The 22,787-nt window shown below is 43.5% G+C and overlaps 1 protein-coding gene across 1 annotated transcript; it reads right to left on the reverse strand.

Annotated features, from left to right (window-relative positions):
- Positions 1-348: 348 nt before the first annotated feature.
- LOC145138299 (GEM-like protein 1) lies at positions 349-4,102 on the reverse strand. Its single transcript, XM_079072397.1, has 4 exons — positions 3,543-4,102; positions 3,250-3,351; positions 2,784-3,055; positions 349-755 (listed from the first exon to the last, which is right to left on the reverse strand). Exons 1-4 carry the CDS (start codon positions 3,943-3,945, stop codon positions 552-554), a joined length of 981 nt encoding a protein of 326 aa, XP_078928523.1. The 5' UTR covers positions 3,946-4,102; the 3' UTR covers positions 349-551.
- Between the last annotated feature and the right edge of the window lie 18,685 nt (positions 4,103-22,787).

The following is a 22,787-nucleotide window of genomic DNA, read 5'->3' on the forward strand; positions in this document are numbered from 1 at the left end:
GAACCCGTATAAATAAGTGGGTTGACAGGTCATATATGGGTGTTTTGACCCGCTAACCCAAACACGACACGATTGTCAGGTCTACTCTTAGAGAAATACCTAGAGGAAAAAACACACACAAGTGGAAACACTAGCAAGCAAACTCCAATTAACACAACAAAGGGGTTGGAGTGGAGTTTAAGTAATGTTTTTAATTATTGTATTGTAATTTTTTTTTCTTATTTCTGTTTTGAGATTTCAGGAATGTTATCTGAATTTATTGAACACCCACAACCAATCTATTTTATACAAAATAGAAACAAAGATATTCTCATCAAAATCTCACTTATATTACCATACAATTCTAAATAACAAAAAAAACTCGTATATTTGAAATTAATTACTTACAAGTAACTATTATGACTACTACATGCTATCATATCTTTATTACAGATCAAGCAAATGAGACCCATAAAATGTAAACACAAAATCAACAAAACAAAATTGATCTAAATTTTTATTGGAATTTATAATGTTTGAATGCATTTAGAAAAAAATAAAATGATCGTTCATCAAATTGAACTACCAATGGCAAGTGGATATTCGTGGGGCTGAAGAGCACCTTCAAGATGTTTCACAGCACTGTCGTAATTAACAAAACCCATGAACCAAAACTCGTGATTATCAATTGATATAACTTGAATGTACTTTTCAGCAGCATTTGTTTTGCTTCTAGAAGGTCGAACAGTTTTTAGTTGAAGTAATGGAATCACAACCTAATTTTTTATTACATAAAATGTAAACGTAAGATAATTAAAAAGAAAAAAAATCAAAAAGTTGAAAGCATGGCTACCATTTCATGAAATTTTCCCAAACTTTAACTTTTCGCTACCATAACAAGGTAATTTTACATGTTATAAGATCCTATTAAAAAAAAAAAAAAAAAAAAAAAGTGGAAAGTTCCATTTTATAATAGAAAGCAATAAAATTATGGTGCTATAATACACAAATAAATGAAAGTATATTGTTATTTTTGTTAAAAGGTCAAAAACATTATAGTTGTTCAACAATACGAAAAGTTGAGTGCTTAAGGGTGCGTTTGGTTGTGGAAAACTGTTTTCACTTTTTTAGAAAACTTGTTCAGAAAGTAGAAAATTTAGATAACATTGGAAACCTGTAACAATTACTTTTCATTTTCTTAGAAAATTTATGAAAACTGAATTTTTTTCAAAATTTTCGTTTTCATTTGAAAATTTTCATGGAAAAATGGAAAATTTTCCACAATCTAAACCACTCTAAGAGTGCGTTTGGTTGTAAACAATTTTCTAGTTTTCCAAGAAAATTTTCGAACGAAAACGTGTTTGGTTGATTTAGTTTCATAAATTTTCCAAAAAAATGAAAATTTTCTGTTTTCCAAATTTTGTGTAAATTCGAAAAGTGATTTTTACATTTTTCCAAAGTTTTTCAAAATTTTAAAACAGAAAATGAAAACTCCACCGGTTTCAATCAAATGTGTTTTAAAAATTTTCATTGAAAACTAAAAATGAAAACTCAACTCTACTTTCGGAAAACGTTTCTAGAAAAATAAAAAACAATTTTCCACAACCAAACACACCCTAAACCTTTTAATAAGAAGTTTGTGTAACCAGTGGCAGATCCAGAAAGAAAATTAACAGGATTCCATCGTATATAAAAGATTAAATAAAAACAATAAAGATTAAAATTCTGAAAATTTATAACTTTTTAGCAAACAAAGGTACAAAAAGGGGGATTTTCAGCAAAAGAGATATAGTATTACCATTGGGAAATCTCCAGAAAAGTCCTAAAATTTTACCCTAATTTACGAAAAAGTCTCAAACTAAAATTTGTTTACGAAAAAGCATGAATTACCGGTAAAAATGGCGATTTGACCCATTTTTTCCGGTTTACCGATTTTATTACTTACATGTTTCACTAAAGTCCCATTATTTTACCTTAATTTGCGAATAAGTCCCAAAATAAAATTTATTGATGATTTGACCATTTTCTTCATGTAACATATATTTTATCGGTTTCATTGCGGACTTAGACACCTAGTCATTAAATTAGTTGATTAAATGAATACGATGGGTTATATAATGTCATATTTACTGTAAAATTTGATACTCATCTCATCGGCTCATTTATGACTATGTATCCACGTCAGCAATGAAACCAATAAAATGTGTGTTTCCAAGAAAAAAGGACAGAAAATGAGTTGATGTCTGATGAGATGGATATATTGGGTTACATAAGATTAGATAGACAATTTGATATTTCTTATAAACATAAAAAATAACGCAGTTGTTGTTAATTTATGTAATTATTGTAGTCTTCGTTGGATGCATTTTATGTTCCAAAAAGATATACAATACATAAGGATATTAAGTTTTATGCTAAACATAGCATTATATAATTCAACATATCAATCTCATCATCTCATTTAATGACTAGGCGTCCGGGTGAGCAACGAAACCGGTAAAATGTATGTTACATAGAGAAAATGGTCAAATCATCAGTAAATTTTATTTTGGGACTTATTCGCAAATTAGGGTAAAATAATGAGACTTTAATGAAACAGGTAAGTAATAAAACCGGTAAACCGGAAAAAATGGGTCAAATCGCCATTTTTACCGGTAATTCATGCGTTTTCGTAAACAAAATTTAGTTTGGGACTTTTTCGTAAATTATGGTAAAATTTTAGGACTTTTCTGGAGATTTCCATATTACCATTTAATGACAATAGAAAAAAAAATAATAAAAAAAAAATAAAAAAAAATGGGTACCTTGTAATAGCTCCATTTCTTCTCTTCACCAACTTTATATGGAAGTGGATTATCACTACAAAAGGCGAATTTTGCAGTGGAAAGGTAGAGTACTCCAATAACCGGGCCCGCAGAAGTGGATAAGTAACATGCATATGATTTCAGAAGTCGCTCTTCAGGAATTGTTTGGAATGTTGTTCTAAAGATTTTCTCATATCCTCCTTCTGCAAGAACTTTAGTTCCTTGTGCAATTCTTCCAACAGCAGCATCAGTAACACTTGGACCCGTTTTCACTGTTTCAAATTCAAGATTATCATGTCTATAAAAAATGCACTATTTGACAGATTACTATTTTAATTTGATGCATACTTATTATCAAATGGTGCCCTAATAAGTTGTGAAAGAAATCATCAGTGGATAAATGCTTCTAGGATGGATAAAATAAATAGGATAATATCCAATTAATCAAAAGGAAGAAGAAACTTACAGTGTTGCCACATATCTCCAGCATATTCTTGCCCCTTCTTTGTTGCGTCAGCAGCCTTCTTCGCCCATCTCCTAAACAGAACCCTAACCGAGTCCATTGAATCTGCCAACAAAAACGCAAGCATCTGAACATCGGAATAGGATAAGAGATTATCACAAAACATATAATCAGAAAAATTGAGAGCAAATGCCATGGATTCGTATGGAAATTTTGGAGTTTCCGTATCCCAATGGCGTTTTAGATCAACAACTGAAATGATAACAAATACGAATCACATTCGGATGCAAACTCACTCTTTGTGGAAGATTCCCGCACGGGAGCAGCGGTCACGTAAGGATTGGAAGCTTCAGGCGCAGTAATGGCGCTACCTCCGGAAATAGCGCTTGGACCTTGCGATGGCGTTGAAGCGGTGGTCTGCGACGGTTGTTCGGAAGCAGGGGGTACCTCTGGTTGTTTTTCAGGAACGATGGCGACAGATGCAAAATTATCACTGGAAGGGAGGTTTGAAGGAGGAAGGTCATCTTGCTTAGGGTTTGGAGCGTTGTCGCCGGAGTGCGAATCGTCTGGCTTCACCGGTGGTTGCGTTGGATTGGAATCGGATGATTCATTCACCGGCTGTTGCGTTGGATTGGAATTCGATGATTCATTCACCGGCTGTTGTGTTGGATTGGAATTGGATGATTCATTCGGATCCATTGCTGAGTGTGTTATTGAAAAATGAAAGAAACCTGCGAATTTTCAAATTGAGATCTCCAGAAGCTTGGATCCGATTTGAAATGAACGAAGATTCCAAGGGTTTTGATTGTGATGGGACGTTCTCGTTTACATGTTATGAATCGACACCTAGCGGTGCATGTCATCAAACCGTTACTCCAGTCCCATGAATTTTGAAAATTTTAGGTTGAGTGAATTACATTTTGGGTCCCTGGATTTATGATCAACCCACATTTTTGACGCTTTACAAAACTAATTTTCAATGTGGTTTCTTATATGACTTTTTCGTTTAGCGTTTTATTGCTACAGTTGGATAAGATATGTTAGCAAAATGGTAAAATACGGCAACCCGCCAATCCATCGCCTCACCTTGTTTAGAATTTTGATAAAAAATTATATATTAGTTTGTCAAAAAATATATAAGTCAATCGGTTTAGAATTTTGATAAAAAATTATATATTTTTTAAATGTATTAAGTAGACAAAATTGTACGAATAGTCCCTGTGGTTAGGTGGAAATTGTCATTTTGGGCCAAAAAGGTTTGGACTGACATTCATGGTCCAAAGGTTTTCATTTTCTTTCACTTGTTCTATTTTGGTTTGAATTTTCTTAAAATGACGAATTTACCCTCTGTATTTTCATTTTTTATTTTTTTACTTAATATACCTTTTTGTAAATTAAAAAAAAAAGAAATTACCTGACCAAATTCTCACCCTTGATAACTTCCTCTCTCTCTCTCTCTCTCTCTCTCTCTCTCTCTCTCTCTCTTCATTCCATCATAGACCACCACCACAGCTAGTCGACCCACCACCGCCAGTCAAACCACCAAACCCATAGTCGGACCTCCATTCTCATCTAGTCGTTGTGTAGCACCTTGTTCCTGGTACGTATTTCTTTTATTAAATCTTGTATTTTGGCCTTGGACTCTGCGAGTTGAAGAACCGACTCGCCGAGTAGAAGCAGGATTGGACGCGGGGTTTAAGCGATGGACTCGACGAGTCGGACCCCGGACTCGACGAGTCCATGTTGTCTGGACAAAAACCCTAATCCGAGGGTTTGCACCCTATTTAAACATCTCATTCAGTCACCCTTCGTCCCATTTGCTCCCAAAAGACCCTCATAGCAAACCCTCATCGTGTGTGTGAAGATCTAAGGCATTTGGAGTGATTTTGGTGCTTTTGTGATCCAAGGAAGGAAGGAAAAGCTTGAAGGAACAAGAGGAGGCTAGAGGGATCCGAGTTTGAGCATCTTTTGCAGTACATTTGAGGTATAAAGTTTACATCTTGCCCATTATTATTATAGATCTATTCTTGAAGAAAGTTAGGGCTTCTAAGAGCCATTTTGGCAACCAACCATGATTGCAAGCATGGTTGGGGACAAGGCTTCGGATCTAGGTTCATTGAGGGGTCACAAGGCAGAAAGGGGGTGCTTTTCCACCCAAAGGAGACTCCATGCAACCCAAGAACTTGTTTTAGGACCTTTTGAGCTCAAAGTCCCATGCAAGCACGTAAAGCTTGTAACTTTACGTGCTAGATCGATTGTAGAAGCATAGATATATCCTTTCATCAAAGGTTGTACACCAGAAATCGAGAAATGGGACTTGGACACCATCGACTCAGCGAGTCGTTCTTGGGACTCGGCGAGTCCGAGGCTTGACTCCCCTTTTCTGTTATGGGTCAAGGAGACCCAGATGAGTGTTGGAAAGGTTTTAGAGGGTCTCGGGGAGTGACTCAACGTCTTGGGCTAAGCCATTGTCCTGGAATTCATGGGACTCGGCGAGTGCATGAACAGACTCGGCGAGTCCAAGGCAATCTTCTTAAGATTGAAGATGAACTCGACGAGTTGTTCATACAACTCGGCGAGTCAAGGACAGGACCTGTTTATCAGTTGAAGATGAACTCGACGAGTTGTTCATACAACTCGGCGAGTCGGATGAAGGATCATTCGATGTTCTTATAGAAGAGGAACTCATCGAGTCGTCGCTAAACTCGACGAGTCGAGACGTGGATAAGGACGAGTAAAGCGGTGGGGACTCGACGAGTTGACGGCCCAACTCGACGAGTCAGGTCAACTGGAAGTTGACTTTGACTTTGACTTTGGTTAGTCAGGGGTAAAATAGTCATTTTACCCTAAGAGCAGTTAGCAGATTATGACTAAGTGTTTCGTGGGAATTATAGTCGGAGGATTTGCGGAGCAGCAGCAGCAGCAGTCGGAGGATTCCCGCGCAGATCAGCAGCTACTACGAGGCGAGTTACCTTCCAGTAGTGGTGGGTCTAAGGCCACAATGCCGGCCCACCAGTAGGAGTCGTATGTTAAATGATTGTCTTTGTGATATCATCTAGGTTTGCTACTACCTGATATGTTATATGCTGGCATGATATGTTATATGCGAAAGTAGTAGAGTTCGGTTGTTAGGACCAAAGGGTAGTCAGACACCCCAGATATGTCTGACAGTATGTGATGATATGTTTATATGCTGGCATGATTGGTTATATGTGTTAGTGGTAGTAGGAGGGGAACAGTCCCCGAGTTCGGTTGTTAGGACCGAAGGGTAGTTCAGACACCCCAGATATGTCTAATAATCTGTTACGTTATGATATGTGATAGTAGTAGTAGTAGGGGTGGAATAGTCCCCGAGGTTCGGTTGTTAGGACCAAAGGGTAGTCAGCACCCCAGAATGGCTCGACATGGGTAGGTCAGCACCCCAGAATGGCTTGACACGGGTAGGACGGCACCCCAAAATGGCTGCATGGGTAGGTCGGCACCCCAGAATGGTCGTACCGGGTAGGTCGGCACCCCAGAATTGCCTGACAGTATGTATGTTATGTGATTGTATGGTATGTGGTACGATGGGGGGAACTCACTAAGCTTCGTGCTTACAGTTTACAATTTTGGTTTCAGGTACCTCTTCATCGAAGGGGAAGGAGCTGGCGTGGTAGCGGCACATCATACACACACTCATTATTTTCCGCACTATGAGTTATTATGGGATTTGTACTCTGACATCATTATGTTTTTACGATTCGGCTTTCAGACACGAGACATGTTTTTATGAAATGATATGATCGGTTGATATTTTGTTACAAATGTTTTGCAAATCACTTATTTAAAAATGAAATTTTTGGACGTGAAAATTGGGTCGTTACAAGTTGGTATCAGAGCCCTGGTTTGAGGGATTCGGACGCACCTTCGGGGGTGTCTGGACTCAAATCGGGGGATTAAAAGATTTTTAGAAGAAAATGGTTTTCTAAAGAATAAGACAAGAAAGTTTTGAGAAAGAACAAGTGTGTGATGTGCGCGACCGGCCGAGCTCAAGTAAGTATTCCCCAAAGTACCCATATAATGTTTAGATTATGTTTATCTGTTTCAGTAGAACAGCATGCTAGAATAGGACTAAGGATCTAAGAATGATGCCTTATGTGCCTGCTTTATGTGCTTCAGCTTATGAGAATTGCATGCTAGGATTGAGTAGACAGCAGTAGGATAGCATGTTTAGGTTATGCCTGATAGTATGAGCTCAGCATTATATGCTAGTACAGTTTCTCGTTATGAGAACAGATTTGCTTGAGATTGTTCCCTTTTTGGTCTGAATGCTGCTTGCTTTGTGCTTTGTTGGGCTTGGAGTGATGGGAGATAGCTGTTAGGTGAATACGTTAAAGTCACATGTGATCAGGTTTGAATAATCTCAGAGTGTTGGATTTGACCCTATTGTGTAGCTCTTGTCTGAGTCCTAACCGTTGTAGGGATGAGTCCCTTACTCGAAGGATTATACGAGCCTCGTTGCATGTGATTGTATTCAGGTAGTGGCTAATTGGCATTGCAAAGATGCCTTCAGCAGCTGAGGACTGGTTTGAGTAGAGTCAGAGGTTCCCTAGGGTAAGCCTAGGATGAGGATAGCAGTGATCAGCAGTGGTAAAAGGGATCCGGTGGAGTCAAGGCAATCCTTGAGGAAGGTACGGATAGATGTGGAAGGTAGTATGGGCCCGTACTACTGAAAGCAGAGGATCCGTACCCGAATTGAGGAGGTCTGAGACAAGACCGGGGAACTTGTAGTGGATGTGATCCCTCTAGAGGTATCAGTATCACTAATGGTTGACTATATGTATTGCAGAATGGTGGTACTACGTCCGAGGCCAGCGGTTGGCAGTTCAGGAGAGGGATCGGGTTCGGGATCAAGTTCCGAGCCAGTAGATAAGAGGCTATGCGAGTTTATCGCGTCAGAGATCACCAGAGGCATCCTTGAGTCGACCCCCATCATTTTCGGGTCGATCAAGGAAGGGATAGTTGAGCTGATGGAGGATCGCCTCAGGGCATTCAGGAGTGATATCGCGTCTGGCCAGTCAGGATCCCGCACACTGTCCTTTAAGGACTTCAGGGGCAGTGGTGCGCCAGATTTCCATGGGGCGAAGGACCCCATTGTTGCTAGACGATGGATCGCAGACATTGAGTCTGCGCAGTTGACTAGCTTCTGCCCCGAGGGGTCGAAGGTGAGGTTTGCAGTAGGGTGTTTGAGAGACAGAGCTAGAGATTGGTGGGAGTCTGTTGGCGACTCATTAGGAGCCTCGGCAGTTGAGGCTATGACATGGCCGGGCTTTGTGACCCGGTTCAGAGCGGAGTTCGCACCTACAGTGGAGCTCCAACAGTTAGCCAGGGAGTTCTTGGATATGAGGCAGACCACGGAGACTGTGGCGGAGATCACCGCCAAGTTCCGGGAGAGAGCGTTACTGGTGCCCCAGTATGCGGGTGATGAGGACATGAGGAGGACCCGCTATCATGACATGCTACGAGCTGACATTCAGGAGCATGTCAGTTTCTTCGCTTGCCCTACTCTGGATTCTATGATTGCCAGGGAAAGGGAGAGGGAGATTGATCTGGAGCATATCCGGAAGAGGAAAGCAGAGGAGGTGCAGACGACGGGGGCTTCGGGGAAGAAGCCTAAGGGATCAGATGGTAGGCCGAAAGGCCAGTCAGGACCGAGCCACTGCAGGAAATGCGGCAGTCCACATGAGGGGGCATGCAGAATGGGATCGTCGGGCTGCTACAAGTGCGGAAAGACGGGGCACTTCAGCATGGATTGTACCGCCCCTAAACCTGTTATTCAGACATCTGAGTTGCTGTGTTTCCACTGCAACCAGAGGGGCCACAAGAAGGCCAACTGCCCCCAGTTGACAGCAGCAGCGCTAGTGAAGGCGCCAGCTCCAGCGACCCTGCGGATTACAGATGGCAGGCAGAGCAAGGCAGAGGCTCCAGTGGTGAGGAGCCGGGCATTTCAGTTGACTGCCAAGGAGGCACGCGCTGCACCCGATGTGGTGACAGGTATGACTTCTTATTTATGCTCTTATGATTCGCTGCTGTGATTTTCATATGTGATGTACGTGCTCTGTTTAGGATCGTTCCATGTGAAAGGTATACCAATGCAAGTATTGTTTGATTCGGGTGCTACCCGATCATTTGTCTCTCTTGCGCTTAGCAAGAAGTTTCCTGAGCCTTCGGGCATGTTGGACTGCCCTTTAGAGGTAGAGATTGCTGATGACCGATCGGTGCGAGCATCGGCGGTATTCCGAGATTGTGTGTTGAGGTTATTCGAGGAGCGCTATCTGGTAGACTTGGTTCCTATTCCGTTGAGAGGGAACAAGGTGATTATAGGCATGGATTGGTTGAGACCCAATGGGGCAGTGATAGATTGCGCACAACAGTTGGTGCGGATCAGGACCCCAAGTGGGGGAGAGTTGGTAGTTCAGGGCGAGAGGCCACAGCGAGAGCCAGCTGTATGTTCAGCAGCGAGAGCTAGGCGCTACCTTCAGCAGGGCTGCGCCGGGTATGTCGCGTATGTTATGGATACCCGGGAGGTGGGTAAGGCGACGGTGAGCGAGGTTCCGGTGGTGCGAGATTAAGCAAATGTGTTCCCAGAGGAGCTTCTTGGGATACCTCCGGAGCGACAGGTGGAGTTCAGGATCGACCTAGTTCCTGGTGCGGCTCCGATAGCCAAGGCACCGTATCGGTTGGCTCCTCCTGAGATGCAGGAGTTGTCTACACAGCTGCAGGAGCTGTTAGACAAGGGATTCATTAGACCGAGCAGTTCACCCTGGGGAGCCCCGATTCTGTTTGTGAAGAAGAAGGACGGGTCGAATCGGATGTGTATAGATTATCGGGAGCTGAACAAGGTAACGGTGAAGAACCGTTACCCACTCCCGAGGATTGACGACCTCTTTGACCAGCTACAGGGAGCATCTTGGTTCTCCAAGATTGATCTGCGTTCAGGATATCATCAAATGAGGGTCAGAGAGGAGGATGTACAGAAGACCGCGTTTCGGACGCGTTATGGCCACTACGAGTTCGTGGTGATGCCCTTTGGGCTCACCAATGCTCCTGCCGCGTTCATGGACCTCATGAACCGCGTGTGTAGACCGATGTTAGACCGGTTTGTGATAGTGTTTATTGATGACATCTTGGTTTACTCCAAGACGCAAGAGGAACACGAGGAGCATCTGCGAGAGGTTTTGGAGACCTTGAGGAGGAAGAAATTGTATGCTAAGTTCTCCAAGTGTGAGTTCTGGTTGCGCGAAGTGCAGTTCCTTGGGCATCTCGTTAACCAGGATGGGATTTCAGTAGACCCCGCCAAGATGGAGGCCGTGATGAGATGGGAGGTTCCGAAGTCTCCATCTGAGATTCAGAGTTTCCTAGGATTAGCCGGCTATTATCGGAGATTCATTCAGGATTTCTCCAAGATAGCCGTGCCCCTGACCAGACTGACAAGGAAGGCCGTGGTCTTTCATTGGGGGCCTGAGCAGCAGGTTCCGTTCGAGACTCTGAGACAGAGATTGTGCGAGGCGCCAATCTTAGCCCTGCCAGAGGGCATGGAGGATTTTGTTGTGTACTGTGATGCGTCCATCTCAGGTTTGGGCGCAGTGCTGATGCAGAGAGGGTATGTCATCGCCTACGCGTCGAGGCAGCTGAAGCCTCACGAGGCGAACTACCCGACGCATGATTTGGAGTTGGGGGCTGTTGTGTTCGCCCTCAAGATTTGGCGTCATTACCTCTATGGGGTTCGTTGTACCATTTACACTGACCACAAGAGTTTGAGGTACCTCATGGATCAGCCGAATCTGAACATGAGGCAGCGTAGGTGGATGGATGTGGTAAAGGATTACGATTGCGAGATCCTTTACCATCCGGGAAAGGCCAATGTGGTGGCCGACGCGCTTAGCCACAAGGCAGCGCCGATCAGGGATATCTGTCTGAGGATGACAGTGGTGACTCCGCTGCTGGAGCGGATTCGGGAGGCCCAGCAGGAGGCCATGAAGGAGGAACATCGGAAGAGCGAGCGGATTGTGGGACATGTTTCCTCCTTCGACTATGACAGTAGCGGATTACTAACACTACACCGTAGGGTGTGGGTTCCATACCACGGGGGTGTGCGCCAGGTTCTGATGGAGGAGGCGCACAAATCTCGATTCTCCATTCATCCCGGGGCGATGAAGATGTATAGGGATCTTCGTCTGGACTATTGGTGGCCCTGCATGAAGCGGGATGTGGCATGGTACGTGGAGCGGTGCTTGACCTGTAGGAAGGTCAAGGCCGAACACCAGAGACCACACGGCAATATGCAGCCGTTGGATATCCCGCTGTGGAAATGGGAAGACATCACGATGGATTTTATCACTAAGCTCCCCAGGACCACACGTGGAGTTGATTCGATATGGGTCATAGTGGATCGGTTGACCAAGAGCGCGCATTTTATACCGATTCAGGAGAGCATATCGGCCGAGAAGCTGGCCGATATCTATGTGCGCGAGGTGGTGGCACGGCATGGAGTGCCAGTTTCAGTAGTATCAAACCGAGACGTTCGTTTTACTTCCAGGTTTTGGAAGCGGTTTCATGAAGAGATGGGTACTCGTCTCCATTTCAGCACCGCTTTCCACCCTCAGACGGACGGGCAGAGCGAGAGGACTATCCAGAATCTCGAGGACATGCTTCGGGCATGTGTCTTAGATTTCGGTGGCAGTTGGGATACGTATCTTCCATTAGCAGAATTTTTGTATAACAACAGTTACCATGCGAGTATTGACCGCCCTCCTTTCGAGATGCTCTACGGGAGGAAGTGCAGGACCCCGATTTGTTGGGGCGAGGTCGGTCAGCGAGTCATCGGGAGTACCGAGGTGGTATTCAAGACCACGGAATTGATTCAGCAGGTTCGTAGCAGACTGCAGACTGTTCAGAGTCAGCAGAAGAGTTATGCCGATAAGCACCGATCAGACATGGAGTTCCAGGTCGGGGATATGGTTCTCCTGAAAGTGTCGCCTTGGAAAGGCGTCATTCGATTCAGGAAGCGGGGCAAGTTGGGCCCAAGGTACATTGGACCGTTCAGGGTTATAGCCCGGGTGGGCAAGGTGGCGTATAGGCTGGATCTGCCAGCCGAGCTCAGTCAGATACACATCACTTTCCATGCTTCTCAGCTGCGAAAGTGCCTGGTGGACGACTCAGCAGTGGTGCCCTTGGAGGACATTCAGGTTGATGACAGCCTTAATTACATCGAGCGGCCTGTAGCGATCCTCGACCGGAAGTCGAAGGATTTGAGGAACAAGAGAGTGGAGCTAGTAAAGGTGCATTGGCAGCACCGGAAGGGCTCCGAATGGACTTGGGAGCCGGTGGACGAGATGATGGAGCATTACCCAGAGCTGTTTTAGGAACAGGCAGCAAACTTCGAGGACGAAGTCAAAAATAAGTGGGGGAGATTTGTAGCACCTTGTTCCTGGTACGTATTTCTTTTATTAAATCTTGTATTTTGGCCTTGGACTCGGCGAGTTGAAGGACCGACTCGTCGAGTAGAAGCGGGATTGGACGCGGGGTTTAAGCGATGGACTCGACGAGTCGGACCCCGGACTCAACGAGTCCATGCTGTCTAGACAAAAACCCTAATCTGAGGGTTTGCACCCTATTTAAACATCTCATTCAGTCACCCTTCGTCCCATTTGCTCCCAAAAGACCCCCATAGCAAACCCTAATCGTGTGTGTGAAGATCTAAGGCATTTGGAGTGATTTTGGTGCTTTTGTGATCCAAGGAAGGAAGGAAAAGCTTGAAGGAACAAGAGGAGGCTAGAGGGATCCGAGTTTGAGCATCTTTTGCAGTACATTTGAGGTATAAAGTTTACATCTTGCCCATTATTATTATAGATCTATTCTTGAAGAAAGTTAGGGCTTCTAAGAGCCATTTTGGCAACCAACCATGATTGCAAGCATGGTTGGGGACAAGGCTTCGGATCTAGGTTCATTGAGGGGTCACAAGGCAGAAAGGGGGTGCTTTTCCACCCAAAGGAGACTCCATGCAACCCAAGAACTTGTTTTAGGACCTTTTGAGCTCAAAGTCCAATGCAAGCACGTAAAGCTTGTAACTTTACGTGCTACATCGATTGTAGAAGCATAGATCTATCCTTTGATCAAAGGTTGTACACCAGAAATCGAGAAATGGGACTTGGACACCATCGACTCGGCGAGTCGTTCTTGGGACTCGACGAGTCCGAGGCTTGACTCCCCTTTTCTGTTATGGGTTAAGGAGACCCAGATGAGTGTTGGAAAGGAGTTAGAGGGTCCCAGGGAGTGACCCAACGTCTTGGGCTAAGCCATTGTCCTGGAATTCATGGGACTCAGCGAGTGCATGAACAGACTCGGCGAGTCCAAGGCAATCTTCTTAAGATTGAAGATGAACTAGACGAGTTGTTCATACAACTCGGCGAGTCAAGGACAGGACCTATTTATCAGTTAAAGATGAACTCGACGAGTTGTTCATATAACCCGGCAAGTCGGATGAAGGATCATTCGATGTTCTTATAGAAGAGGAACTCGTCGAGTCGTCACTAAACTCGACGAGTCGAGACGTGGATAAGGACGAGTAAAGGGGTGGGGACTCGACGAGTTGACGGCCCAACTCGGCGAGTCAGGTCAACTGGAAGTTGACTTTGACTTTGGTTAGTCAGGGGTAAAATAGTCATTTTATCCTAAGAGCAGTTAGCAGATTATGACTAAGTGTTTCGTGGGAATTATAGCCGGAGGATTTCCGGAGCAGCAGCAGCAGCAGTCGGAGGATTCCCACGCAGATCAGCAGCTACTACGAGGTGAGTTACCTTCCTGTAGCGGTGGGTCTAAGGCCACAATGCCGGCCCACCAGTAGGAGTCGTATGTTAGATGATTGTCTTTGTGATATCATCTTGGCTTGCTACTACCTGATATGCTATATGCTGGCATGATATGGTATATGCAAAAGTAGTAGAGTTCGGTTGTTAGGACCGAAGGGTAGTCAGACACCCCAGATATGTCTGACAGTATGTGATGATATGTTTATATGCTGGCATGATTGGTTATATGTGTTAGTGGTAGTAGGAGGGGAACAGTCCCCGAGTTCGGTTGTTAGGACCGAAGGGTAGTTCAGACACCCCAGATATGTCTGATAATCTGTTATGTTATGATATGTGATAGTAGTAGTAGTAGGGGGTAGAATAGTCCCCGAGGTTCGGTTGTTAGGACCGAAGGGTAGTCAGCACCCCAGAATGGCTCGACATGGGTAGGTCAGCACCCCAGAATGGCTTGACACGGGTAGGACGGCACCCCAGAATGGCCGCATGGGTAGGTCGGCACCCCAGAATGGCCGTACCGGGTAGGTCGGGCACCCCAGAATTGCCTGGCAGTATGTATGTTATGTGGTTGTATGGTATGTGGTATGATGGGGGAACTCAGTAAGCTTCGTGCTTACAGTTTACAGTTTTGGTTTCAGGTACCTCTTCATCGAAGGGGAAGGAGCTGGCGTGGTAGCGGCACATCATACACACACTCATTGTTTTCCGCACTATGAGTTATTCTGGGATTTGTACTCTGACATCATTATGTTTTTACGATTCGGCTTTCAGACACGAGACATGTTTTTATGAAATGATATGATCGGTTGATATTTTGTTACAAATGTTTTGCAAATCACTTATTTAAAAATGAAATTTTTGGACGTGAAAATTGGGTCGTTACACGTTGGACTTCCCTTTCACAGATATAAGGCATCAAAACTCCAAAGAGTTTCACCACGAAGGGTGGCAACGATAGGAGGCAGAAGATCGATTAGGGTTTTGTAAGTGACGGTGGTGATATGAGGCAGAAGATCGATCTATGTTGGTGAAGGTTAGAAGTGAGAACGGACGGAGCAGAGTCTGTAGCTCTGATCTCCAATCTACATTTCTATCTCTCTTCGTCTCCCACTTGTCTCTTCATCTCCCTCATATCGACTTCAGGTGGTGGTGGTGGTTGTGCTACCAGCGATGGCGCCGCTGTTTAAGTTTTTCAAAACCCTAACTGGTTCAAGTGTGTTCATGTATATATATCAGATTTCTTGTTTTTTATATCAAATCTTAAACATATGTATGTGTTTGGTGTTAGAAAATCTTTGGGTTTTGTATGTGTTCTTTTTTATTAAATTTATGATTTTTTTTATTTGTATGTTCATATTTCCTGTCTGTATGTGGTTCATGTATGTTAAATTTCAGATTTCTGGTGTTATTGTATGCTAGAAAATTTGGAGAAAGAGTGCGGGTTCATCAACATGCACACACATACACATATATATATACATATATATATATATACACATATATATATATATACATATATATATATATATATATATATATATATATATATATATGTTCAAATGAGAACATTTTTTATATTGAGAACAAATGAGAACAAATTTAAACCATTTATTCTGAAGCTGCTCCACCCATCAAACCCCACAACTCACTCGTTGTATTCGTCTATCACTTTACATAGTATTACATCTCATTTGAAGCTACTCCACCAAGACCACCGCCTGCCATTGGTCCGTCACCGCCGGCCGGCCGCCAGACCACTACCAAAATGTTGTGTGTCTGCTCTGTATGAGTTTGATTCTCCTCTTCTTCTCCTCTGAACTGTCTCCCATATCTTGTTTCGCTAGATCTGAATTTGAAGTTCAAGGCTATCTGATCCGTTTCCGATCTGTGTAAGAGAGATCACAAATCAGGAAAAATCTCCACTGTACGTCACAAGTCATATGGATACAAAGCCAACTTAGAGATTATAGCTTAAGCATGAAGAAGATTCCCCTCTACTGTGACGCTGAAAGTGCGATTCGAATCTGTCACAATCCAGTGCAACACTCCAAGACTAAACATATTGCACTGAGATACCACTTCATCAAGGACCATGTTGAAGATGGTAATGTTGAAGTTCACTTCGTTCGGTCCTCAGTTCAACTGGCTGACATCTTCACTAAGGCCTTACCAAAAGCAAGCTTTAACAAAATACTCCAAGGCTTGGGAATGATAGAAGCTGAGTCGGTACCGAAACCCCTTTCATCTCATTAAAGTTAGACGAGCGAAATAGAGCGAACGCTCGGTCTATTTCGGTTCCGGAATTTTCGGGAACCGAAATGAACCGAACGCTCGGTCTATTTCGGTTCCGGAATTTTCGGGGACCGAAATGAACCGATCGCTCGGCCCATTTCGCTTCATCTATTCTAAAGGATGCTTTCGGTTGTATGATTATGTATATCTTATTTATCTTCTCGCCTGTTTTGCTTTAGTATTTATTTTATTTTCTGTTTTTATTATTTTTCATAAATTTCAAAAATCCAAAAATATTTTATTTTCTGTTTTTATTATTTTTCAGAAATTTCAAAAATCCAAAATATTTTATTTTCTGTTTTTATTAAAAATTTTCAAAAATATTTTCTTTTTGTATTTCGTTTCGTTTTGTTTCCTTTATTTCTTAGGTGTCAAGATCACAGATGCATACGAAATGGAGCTAAGGCAGGTATGACATTCTTATCTTTGTACTAGTTAAGTGTCCCTAGAAGCATGCTGTTGTATGTAGACCGAAGCCTCAAAGACTTTGAGTGAAGCCTTAATGATTCGATCAACACCAATCGTTTCTTCCCAATTAGGCTGCTAAATTCACTCACGTCATGAGCTACCTTACTCTTCTCATATTGAGTTAAGAGTTTTCTGCTTTGTCATTCTTATATAGCAGAGGTACTTTCAGTTCCTTAACCATCTCCACTCATTTCTCCATCACGTTTCGTTCCACAAACGTAACCCTTGAGACTCTCAGCAATTACCACTGAGGTTTATGGTTATACAACATCTGTATTTATGATCTTAGTTTCGTTCACCACGTGCTAAGTGAGACCCAAAATCCAACACCTTAAATGAATTGACGGTGAACATACAAATGTTCAAGCTATTACTTGTTACCTCAAGAAATCTCTTTTTACTTTTGCGTGGTCTTTATGAAATTGTCTAACACCAAGACGTTTCTTCCCATAAGATCCAGTTTCGTTTTTATTTTTTTTGAGATTTATTATAATCATCCAGTCACTGCATAATTAATCCAGCCTACTTGTTCAACAGACCACATCGGTCTCACAAGTACTTCATCCAACTTTCGGTCTTATGTTAAGTATTGAAGTTCGGTTGAAGATAAACCACCCTTAAAGCCTATATTTGAAAAGACGCCTTTCAATGTTTATTAACAAACATTTGATCATATTTTAACGGGAAACCACACAGACACTTCTAAGTCTCTCTTGACTTTGAAGGAAGAGATCCGTGCCCGGGATCCACTGTTTCGTGTCTTAATTGACATCACTTATATCCCACACACATTTAGCTTTATTTCTTTTTTCTTGGCACACTCTTGCACGAGAATCCACGTGATTTTCACAATTCTGGTTCGAGTTACTAATGGTAATTTTCAGATTTGATAGTTCGGTTTCATATGCTATCTTGGTGCACTCCTTTTAAAGAATGAACGATAAGCACCTAATTTGAAGTAAATGGATGAGTCACAGTTGGAAAAAGAATTTGAAAAGTCTTCAAAATTGGAGGGGCGATAAACATATAAGAATCTGAATACAGTCAAAAGATTATATTTGGGCGCGTGAATTTGAAACGTCTAACATCACTCACGCCGCCTGACATCTTTTCGGGGAACAGTTGTCAAATCGCGCTTTTTATGGCGACGATTCAAAAGATCCAATTATGATTACCCCGGATTTTTCTCTCTCCAGGAAACGATATAAAAGGTTTTTCACCTTCCCTGTGTTTCCTTACCACTTCTAAATTCTCTCAAGAAGTGCACCGGCGATCAATTGTTCTATACTGTTCATCATCCTCACAAGCATCAACAATGGCTGATTCTTCGTCTGTTCAAGATCAAACCGCTTCATCCTCTCTCCTGACGATCAAGCCTAATCAAAACCTGATTATTGATCTCGATCCTCACCTATATGATGCTTACATGATCCAAGTGGTTGAATGCCTTAAATATTCACCACTTATGATGGCTTTGACGAAGGCTGAAACTGTACCAATGTCTCTCTTATCTCAGGTTTACTCTACAGCTTCATATGATAAAAACAAGGAGAGGATTTTCTTCGAGATCTTCAATCAAAAGACCTCTGTCTCTAAGGTCAGATTCTCTTCACTGCTAGGGCTTCCTTATGAAGAAACCATGGTGAATCCATATTCGATTTCTGTGACTCCTATTTTCTCGATGTTTTACGAGCTTGGCTAAACAGACATTCTGACCACTGTCACGAAGTTTAAGAAGTCGTGTCTTCCTCCTCAATGGAATGGCCTCCTTACCCTTCTTTTTAAAAGTTTTGCTGAGCGTGTTGCTGGGTCGGACGGGGCAAGCAAGGGATTTATGGTCCTATTTTATGGCCTCTACAATCGCATGAACCTTGATTTTGGTTCCATTCTGTGGTCACAGCTGGTACAAAGTCTCAACATCACTTCACGCCACTCTAAGATTTCATGTGGTCGGTTTTGGACTATTGTTACTCATCGAGCCATGGCTAAGTTCAATGTTCCTGTTATGGCGGATTCTTTGATGTCTTCAATCGCTACGATTAATACGACAAACATCATTGTTGCTGATCCATCAAAGTTTTCTTATGTGGGTTCCATTCCTGAATCCATGTATGGCTCTGTTCCTGCTTCAATGTAGCACCTGGTTCCTGGTATGTATTTTATTTAAGTATTTTGCATTTTTGGCCTAGGACTCGGCGAGTTGAAGGCCCAACTCGTCGAGTAGAAGCAGATTGGACACGGGATTTAAATGGCGGACTCGTCGAGTCGGCGTCCAGACTCGACGAGTAGACTCTGACTGGACAAAAACCCTAATCTAAGGGTTTGCACCCTATTTAAGCATCTCATTCAGCCACCCTTCGTCCCTCTTTCTTCCAGAAACCCCCCCCCCCCATAGCAAACCCTAACTATGTGTGAAGATCTAAAGGCATTTGTGGTGATTTTTGGTGATTTTGATCACAAGGAAGAAGGAAGGGCCTAGAGGGATCAAGAGAAGACCAAGGGAGTTCAAGTTTGTGCATCATTTGCAGTTCCCAGAAGGTATAAAGTCGATACCTTGCTTGTTCATTTGCTAAATCCCTTTTTGGGGAGATTTAGGTCTTTATAAGCCATTCTTGGTGACTAACCATGATTACAAGCATGGTTGGGGGTTGAGGGTTCAGATCTAGGTCCATGAAGGAATTACAAGGCAGAAAAGGGCTGCATTTGCACACATGGAAGCCTCCATGCAACTTAAGAGTCTCTTTTAGAGCCTTTTAGGCTCAAAGTCCCATGCATGCACGTAAAGTTCGTAACTTTACGTGCTAGATCGAGTTTAGGGACCTAGATCTATCATTTGGACAAGAGTTGTACACCAGAAATCGAAGAAATAGACTTGGACAGTATCGACTCGGCGAGTCGTTCTTGGGACTCGGCGAGTCTGAGGTTAGACTCCCCTTTTCTGTTATGAGTCAAAGAGACCCAGTTGAGTGTTGGAAAGGTTTTAGAGGGTCCAGGGGAGTGACCCAACGTATTGGGCTAAGCCATAGTCTTGGAGTTCATAGGACTCGGCGAGTGCATGAGCTGTCAAGGCGAGTCCAAGGCAATCTCACAACATTTGAAGATGAACTCGACGAGTTGTTCTTACAACTCGGCGAGGATAGGACAGGACTGGTTCATAGGATGAGGATAAACTCGGCGAGTTGTTCATACAAGCCGGCGAGTCGGATGAAGGATCATTCGATGATTCATATAGAAGGAGAACTCGTCGAGTCATCGCTAAACTCGACGAGTAGAGACGTGGATGAGGATAGTTAAAGGGATAGGGACTCGACGAGTTGGCGACCCAACTCGGCGAGTCAGGTCAACTGGAAGTTGACTTTGACTTTGACTTGGACTTGGTCAGGGGTAAAATGGTCATTTTACCCTAAGAGTAGACATCAGACTCTGAGTAAGTTATTTGTGGGGATTATGGCCGAAGGATTTCCGGAGCAGCAGCAGACAGATATTTCCCGCGCAGATTATCAGCCGCTACTCGTTTGAGGTGAGTTACCTTCCAGTAGGGGTGGGTCTAAGGCCACAATGCCGACCCACCAACAAGGGTATTTGGTAGATAATTATCTTTGTGATAATTATCTTGGTATGGTTATGTGCTTTGTTCATGAGATATGCCTGTGTGATATGTTATGTGTATTAATGGTAGTGGTAGGGATTAGTCTTTCCCTGACATCGTTCTTTAGGATCGAGGGGTAGGTCAGTACCCAGTTATTCCTGACTGTATAATTATATCTTGTTATTGTATGATAGTGGTAGGGGTGAAATAGTCCCCAGTTACCGGTTGAAAGATATCGATGGTAGTTACCGGTTGAAAGATACCGATGACAGTTACCGGTTGAAAGATACCGATGATAGTTACCGGTTGAAAGATACCGATGACAGTTACCGGTTGAAAGATACCGATGATATTATATGGTATGTGGTATGATGGGGGAACTCACTAAGCTTTGTGCTTACAGTTTCAGTTTTGGTTTCAGGTACCTCTTCGTCTAAGGGGAAGGAGCCGACGGTGCAGCAGCGCATCACACATTCACACATTCACACAAGCACACATGATTTCCGCAATGAGCTTCTGGGATAGTACTCTGATTTCTATCACTTATGATGTTATGATTTTGAGACACAACATTGTGGTTTAAACCTCATGTAATATTGACAATGTTTTGGTAACATATTTTATGATTTACTTAATTTAAAAATGAAATTTTTGGCCTCGAAAATTAGGATGTTACAAGTTGGTATCAGAGCCCTGGTTTGAGGGATTCGGACACACCCTCGGGGGTGTCTGGACTCAAACCGAGGGATCAAAAGATTTTTACAAAGAAAATGGTTTTCTAAAATTAAAGTTAAGGAATTTTGCGAAAGAACAAGGTGTGTGATGCGTGCGACCGGCCGAGCTCAAGTAAGTTTTCCCCAAGATACCCATACTTGATATGTTATGTTTTTATGATTTATGATTCTGAGAACTGCATGCTAGAATAGGGCTAAGGATCTAGGAGGATGCCTTGTATGCCTGATATATATTATTCTGAGAACTGCATGCTAAAATAGGGCTAAGGATCTAGGAAGGATGCCTTGAATGCCTGTTGTATGAGATGTAGGCTAGGACTGTTTAGCCAACAATATGATGGCCTGTTTAGGTTACGCCTGATTTGGTTACTCAATGCACGAATGCTGCTTGCTTTGTGCTATAGGAGTTCTGGCCAACTTTAACTAACTAGTGAGCAGATATGTAACAGTATCCCCAAGCTAGTTAGGGGGAGATGGTAAGGACTCTTAGTGCAGCTGATGGAGGAGAGTAGGCCGGAGAGTGCCCTAGGAAAGCCTAGGGTGAGATTAGTGGAAATGGGTATCGGTAAAGGGACTTGGTGAAGTCGAAGCAATCCTTGAGGAAGGTACGAATAGATGTGGAAGGTAGTATGGGCCCGTACTACTGGAAGCTGAGGATCCGTACTCGAGTCAAGGAGGGCCGAGATGGAACCAGGAAACTTGGAAAGAGTGTGAGACCTCTCGAGAGTATGTGTGATCCTGACGTTTATGTGTTTATTTTCAGAATGGTGGTCACACGTCATGGAGTAGGAGGATCAGGATCTGGTTCGGGTACGGGATCCGAGCACGTTGATGATGGGTTGCGCGAGTTCATCGCTTCTGAGATTACGAGAGGCATCCTTGATGCGACCCCGGTTATTTTCGGGTCGATTAAGGAAGGGATCGTGGAGCTGATGGAGGATCGCCTTCGGGCATTCAGGAGTGATCTGGCGTCTATCCAGACGGGTAATTTAGGAGTGATCTGGCATCTAGCCAGACGGGTACGCACACACTATCCTTTAAGGACTTCAGAGGGAGTGGTGCGCCAGACTTCCATGGGGTGAAGGACCCCATTGCTGCTAGGAGGTGGATTGCAGACATCGATTCTGCGCAGTTAAAGAGCTTCTGCCCAGAAGGGTCGAAGGTCCGTTTTGCTGCAGGTTGTTTGAGGGATCGAGCCAGAGATTGGTGGGAGTTGATTGGTGATACGTTGGGAGCCCCAGCCGTCGAGGCTATGACGTGGTCAGATTTCGTGACCCGATTCAGGGCTGAGTTTGCACCATCTGTGGAGCTTTAGCAGCTGGCCAGGGAGTTTCTATATATGAGACAGACTATGAAGACTGTGGCGGAGATCACCGCCAAGTTCTGGGAGAGGGCTTTATTGGTGCCCCAGTATGCGGGAGATGAGGATATGAGGAGGACCCGCTATCACGACATGTTGAGAGCCGATATCAGGGAGCATGTCAGCTTCTCGGCATGTCCGACCCTGGACTCCATGATTGCCAGGGCGCGGGAGAGGGAGATCGATTTGGAGCACCTCAGGAAGAGAAAGGCAGAGACTGTGCAGGTTACGGGGGTTTCGGGGAAGAAATC

Source organism: Lactuca virosa, chromosome 9, assembly GCF_052849685.1.
Source record: "Lactuca virosa cultivar CGN04683 chromosome 9, Lactuca_virosa_CGN04683_v6, whole genome shotgun sequence".
NCBI lineage: Eukaryota > Viridiplantae > Streptophyta > Magnoliopsida > Asterales > Asteraceae > Lactuca > Lactuca virosa.

Excerpts from the sequence above, each read along its gene's own strand:
- LOC145138299 (XM_079072397.1), bottom strand. The coding sequence starts at position 3,945 with ATGGATCCGAATGAATCATCCAATTCCAATCCAACACAACAGCCGGTG. Across the intron at positions 3,352-3,542 it reads GCGGGAATCTTCCACAAAGA|ATTCAATGGACTCGGTTAGG; the intron begins GTGAGTTTGCAT and ends TTTTGTTGGCAG. Across the intron at positions 3,056-3,249 it reads TGGAGATATGTGGCAACACT|TGAAAACGGGTCCAAGTGTT; the intron begins GTAAGTTTCTTC and ends AATTTGAAACAG.